This window comes from Aptenodytes forsteri, unplaced genomic scaffold (assembly GCF_000699145.1).
Source record: "Aptenodytes forsteri isolate BGI_AS27 unplaced genomic scaffold, ASM69914v1 Scaffold90, whole genome shotgun sequence".
Classification (NCBI taxonomy): Eukaryota; Metazoa; Chordata; class Aves; order Sphenisciformes; family Spheniscidae; genus Aptenodytes; species Aptenodytes forsteri.
Genome location: NW_008793941.1, coordinates 157,276 through 162,540, shown reverse-complemented (window position 1 = coordinate 162,540; position 5,265 = coordinate 157,276). Strand labels below are relative to the sequence as shown.

At 65.0% G+C, this 5,265-nt stretch overlaps 2 protein-coding genes across 2 annotated transcripts in view; both read left to right on the top strand.

Annotated features, from left to right (window-relative positions):
• Positions 1-29: 29 nt before the first annotated feature.
• On the top strand, positions 30-4,170 carry PSMD3 (proteasome 26S subunit, non-ATPase 3). Its single transcript, XM_009273079.1, has 12 exons — positions 30-162; positions 344-534; positions 911-1,048; positions 1,279-1,415; positions 1,524-1,714; positions 1,909-2,012; positions 2,129-2,243; positions 2,547-2,666; positions 2,780-2,883; positions 3,190-3,345; positions 3,459-3,509; positions 3,643-4,170. Exons 1-12 carry the CDS (start codon positions 30-32, stop codon positions 3,718-3,720), a joined length of 1,518 nt encoding a protein of 505 aa, XP_009271354.1. The 3' UTR covers positions 3,721-4,170.
• Positions 3,841-5,265, top strand: part of CSF3 (colony stimulating factor 3) — an 8,824-nt gene continuing 7,399 nt past the window's right edge. Inside the window, exons 1-2 of the mRNA XM_009272967.1 lie at positions 3,841-3,851; positions 4,255-4,544. Coding sequence (XP_009271242.1) covers positions 3,841-3,851; positions 4,255-4,544 — 301 coding nt within the window. The remainder of the gene's footprint in view (positions 3,852-4,254; positions 4,545-5,265) is intronic.

Here is a 5,265-nt window from a genome sequence, read left to right as displayed (position 1 = left end):
GGCGGGCGAGGGCGGGGGGAGCCGCAGAGATGCCGTGGTGGGACCCCACGGGGCTGCAGAGGGAGGCTGGAGCCCGCAGGGGGGACGAAGGGGGAAGGGGCCTCTGGAGGGGTCTTCTCCAGCCCCCTGCTCCGAGCAGGGACGGCCGCGGGGTCAGGTCAGGTCACGCAGGACACCGAGGCCACGCAGCCCCGGTGCCACGAGCGGACAGAGGAACCCAACGGCAGCAGGACGGGGCACCTCGTACCTGGAGGGATCCCGGCGCCGGCTTCGCCCTGGTGCGTCCTTCGGCAGAGGCCTCTGGGAGACGCCTGCTGACGGCACGTCCCCTCTGCTCCCGCAGATATCAAAGAGCACGTGAAGCAGCTGGAGAAGGCTGTCTCGGGGAAGGAGCCGCGCTACGTCCTGCGCGCCTTGCGGGCTCTGCCCTCCACCTCCCGCCGACTCAACTCCAACGTGCTTCACAAAGCCATCAATGGCTTCTTCACTTCCAACAGCACCATGCGGGACTTCCTCCTCGGCTTCCTGGAGGAGGTACGGCGGCAGGGGATGGGGAGAGACGACCGGCTGCGGAGGGGACACTTTTCCTGCACCGAGGGGCCTCTGGAGTGCCGCTGCGCAGGGTGGGAGGGCACTGGGAACAGCAAGGGCTTGGGGATGCTTGGGACAGGCAGCCCGGCTGCTCGGGAGCGCACGTGAGATGCGATGGGTCGCTGCAGCTCTTGGCAGGGATGGGACTGTAGTGCCGGCAGCCTGGGCTGGCTCTCTTGTCACACCTCAAGCAGAGCTGTCACCGGGCTGGGGACGGGCCTCGCTGCAGGCGGAGGCATGAGGAGCGCTGGGCGGGCGGTAGCGGCGCCGGCGGGCCGGGAGGGACGGGGGTCCAGCACGTCTCTCCCCCCGCCCCCAGTCCATGGACACAGAAGCAGAGCTGCAGTTTCGCCCGCGGATGGGGAAGGCGGCCTCAGCCCCTCTCTTGCCAGAAGTGGAGACCTACCTCCAGCTGCTTCTCGTCATCTACCTGATGAACAGCAAGCGATACCCGGAGGTGAGGTTCCCTGAGCTGCCGGCTCCGAAGCCGAGCTCTTCGTGTGGTGCTCCTGCGCCAGGCAGGGTCTGGAGAGCCTCAGGGACCTGCCTCTCCGTGGCCCCACGCTTTCCCCTTTGTTTCAGCTGTGTTTGGAGGCAGCCCCCGGGCTCAGTCCCGTGGCCCTGGCAGTCTCTTTGCTCTTCCCGGGCAGCGGTTCCTCTCCTCTGACCTCCGTTCCCCTCCTGCAGGCTCAGAAAGTGTCCGACGACCTGATGCAGAAGATCAGTTCCCAAAACCGCCGGGCCCTTGACCTGGTGGTGGCAAAATGTTATTACTACCACTCCCGCATCTACGAATTCCTGAATAAACTCGACGTGGTCAGGAGGTAGGGTGGATCCCGCGTGCCGGCTCTCCCTGAGCTTGGTCCCGCGCGCCCCGGTGAGCGGGGCTGTTTCTTTCCTCCTCCCGGACACGCTCTCTCCCTTTCCTGTAGCTTCCTGCACGCCCGGCTACGGACGGCCACGCTGCGCCACGATGCGGACGGGCAGGCCACCCTCCTGAACCTGCTGCTGAGGAACTATCTCCACTACAACCTCTATGACCAAGCAGAAAAGCTCGTCTCCAAGTCCGTGTTTCCCGAGCAGGCCAACAACAACGAGTGGGCTCGGTACCTCTATTACACAGGTGAGGCGCAGAGGGTCCCGCACAGCGCTGGCGGCTCGGGCTGCACCCGAGATCGAGGGCTCTGGTTCCTCAGAGAACCTGTTTGAGCAGCGGGAGATGGGGCTTCCAGGCAGGATTGGAGGCTCCATCCGGGTGGATCCTGTTGGATTCACTCGGTGGCTTTTCCAAACGCCTTCTGCCCCGTGTGAACGCAGGGCGCATCAAGGCCATCCAGCTGGAGTACTCGGAGGCACGGAGGACCATGACGAACGCCCTGCGGAAGGCACCGCAGCACACGGCTGTTGGCTTCAAGCAGACGGTGAGCGGGGACGGGAAGAACGAGCGCTTGCGGGGTCCGGTACCTCCTGGGTCCCCAGGGAAGCTGCCTCCGGGGTCGGGCCCCGCGGGGGGACTCACGGCCTCTTTCTGCTCAAGGTGCACAAGCTGCTCATCGTGGTGGAACTGCTGCTCGGGGAGATCCCGGACAGGCTCCAGTTCAGACAACCCTCCCTCAAGCGGTCGCTCATGCCCTACTTCCTCCTGACTCAGGGTAGGACAGGCCGCTCCTGCCTGCGCTCCGTCCCTCTCCGGTGTCTCGGCACAATGTCCCCGTGCTTCGAGGGAGCGGGAAGCCCTGGGTGGGGGAGCAGCGGGGGTTTCTCTCCCCTCCCCTTGGCGGGACCCAGCTGCAGACTCCACTTGGTGCCAGCCTTCAGCAGTCGCTGAAGGGCTGCCTTCCCCTGGCAGCCCCTAAGAGGAGGGGATGGCCGGCCTGGGAGTCAGCCCTGCCCTCGCGTTCCCCACCGCCTCCCGGCCCTTGCTCCTTCCCCGATTAACACATTCTCTCCTCCAGCCGTCAGGACCGGGAACCTGGCCAAGTTCAACCAAGTCCTCGATCAGTTTGGGGACAAGTTCCAGGCCGACGGCACCTACACCCTGATCATTCGTCTGAGGCACAACGTCATCAAGACGGGTAGGAGACTGCCGCTGTGGCGTTCGGGGGACCCCGTCGCGGCTGGTGCCACGGGCTTGGCGGGCCCGGGGCTGCCTGGCCCGGGGGGCTCCACTCTCGTTCCTCCCCCGCAGGCGTCCGTATGATCAGCCTCTCCTATTCCCGCATCTCCCTGGCCGATATTGCCCAGAAGCTGCAGCTGGACAGTCCGGAGGATGCGGAGTTCATTGTCGCCAAGGTAGCTGCCCATGACGTCCTGTCCCTCTGGGTCCTGGGCTGCCCACAGCCCCCCGTTCCTCGCTCCCCTGCCAGGCTGCCTCTGCCCTGTCCCTCCAGCGCTCCCTCCCTGGGGCAGTCGCTGGTTTTAGGTTGAGTCCCCTCCGGGGGATGCTGGGGACACTCAGGGCACCAAGTCCCCTCTCTGTGCGCTGCGTCCTGAGCCCACCGCTCCTGTCACAGCAGCCAGCTCCTCCCTTCACTCTAAACTGCTGCCTCAGCCCTCAGAGACAGCGGGTGCCCTGACCGCGTGCCCTCCGGCTTGCAGGCCATTCGGGATGGCGTGATCGAGGCCAGCATTAACCACGAGAAGGGCTACGTCCAGTCGAAGGAAATGATCGATATCTACTCCACCCGGGAGCCCCAGCTGGCGTTTCACCAGCGCATCTCTTTCTGCCTCGACATCCACAACATGTCCGTCAAGGTGAGCGCGGCAGGTCCCCGGGCGAGAGGCTGGCAGGGCCCGGCTGGAGAGGACAGCGGGGCAGAGTTGAGGCGTCTCTCAGCTCAGAGCTTCTCCTCCCTTCTTTTTTCCAGGCCATGAGGTTCCCACCCAAATCTTACAACAAGGACTTGGAATCTGCAGAGGTGAGATCTCATCTGGGTCTCTGCAGCCTGCTGCCAGAAACGGCTCGGGCTGCGGCTCAGCGGCCACCGAGGCCACGGGAAGGACGCGGCTCCTGTCCCCCAGCTGCCACCAACCTCTGCCTTTGCCTTCCAGGAGCGCCGGGAGCGCGAGCAGCAGGACCTGGAGTTCGCAAAGGAGATGGCAGAGGACGATGACGATGGTTTTCCGTGACCCTATGGCCTGGCTCTTTTTTTTTTTTTTTTTTATTTGTCCCTAGGGAAGATGCTGTCTCAGCGGAGCTCCCCCACGCAGCCCCGGTCCCCCGTCTGCCTTTCTTTTATAAACGCCTGCATGTCTGTACGGTGGGAGGGGGACAGGGGGGTTCCCTGGGCCCGCAGCCACAGGCCCTGCTCTGCCGAACCCCTGCCACCCACGGCGGGAAGCCCCTTGCCCAATAAACGAACATTCTTTTAAGGTTGCTTGTGGTCACGGTCGTTGCTGAGCCCGGCGGAGGCGCAGACAAGCCCATGAATTGGGAGCTTCTGGGGAAGCGGGGCCAGGGCAGGCGGGCGGCAGGAGCGCGGGCGCCCCGCCGGTGCCCCCAGCTCTCGCAACAATAATGGGGTCAAACTTTGTTAAGCTGCAATTATGACTTTTAAAATAAAAGTTGGAAAAACACCAGCCTGGCCTGCCTCTGCCGTGGGCTTCTTGTTGTGACTGTGAGCGTACGTGGGGCTGACTTCTGTTACCTGCTCCCCTCCCCAGGGTTGGGGACCGGAGCTGGGGCCCCGACCGCCCCCGGGGGCTGGAGCTGACATCTCGGCTGTGCTGGGACCGGCCCCAGGAGCGCAGGGACGGGGTGCCGGGGGCTCTGGGGGCCAGCCCAGAGCTGAGCCAGGGGCACGCGGGGCTCGACGGCAGCAGCAGGGCCGGACAGGGAGCGCTGCAGACAGACACCGTCTGCTCCAGCCCGCGGATCCTCTTTCCCAACAAACCGCTCTGTTCTGCTGCTGCTGCAGACAAAGGCCGGAGCAGGGATTACCGGGACCAGCACCGTGAGAGCGGGTTTGTGCACGGGGGGAAAGGGCTGAGCCCTGCCACCCCCTCACCCTGCTGGGAAAGGCGCGGGGGTCAGGCTGTGCCCTCCTTGTGCCCACCAGCCCTGGGGAGTGATGGGGACGTGCAGCCGCCCTGGGGAGTGATGGGGACATGCAGCCACCCTGGGTGGGTCCCACCAGCATCTGGGACCAGCTGGGCTCATCCTCTGGGGAAATTTAGGAATCTCCCAACACACCCATGCTGGGCCGAGGGTCAAGTGTGGGGCTGCCCCAAGGCGATGAACGCAGCCTGTCCCTGCTCTAAGACCACCCCTGGGGTATCTCCCAACACACCCATGCTGGGCCGAGGGTCAAGTGTGGGGCTGCCCCAAGGCGATGAACGCAGCCTGTCCCTGCTCTAAGACCACCCCTGGGGTCCCTGGGCCAGACCCCAGCGGCCAGGGTGGTGCAGGGAAGGCAAGAGCCCAGCCAGAGCCGGGGGTTGCCTCATCCGGCACAGGGGACGCAGGGACACCCTGGAAGGGCTCGCTTCTTGGCAGATCTCCGTTGTTTCCTGGGGTGTTGTGCTGGGCCAGCTCCCCCACCCACGCCCCAACACCCACGGGGTTTTGCGTCTGACCACCACTTCCTTCCTTGGAAAGCTGACGGGGGCTTTGGGCCCCACCAGGCGCTGATTCACGTCCTCCCCATCCCGATTCCTGCAAGCCCTGACCTGCTG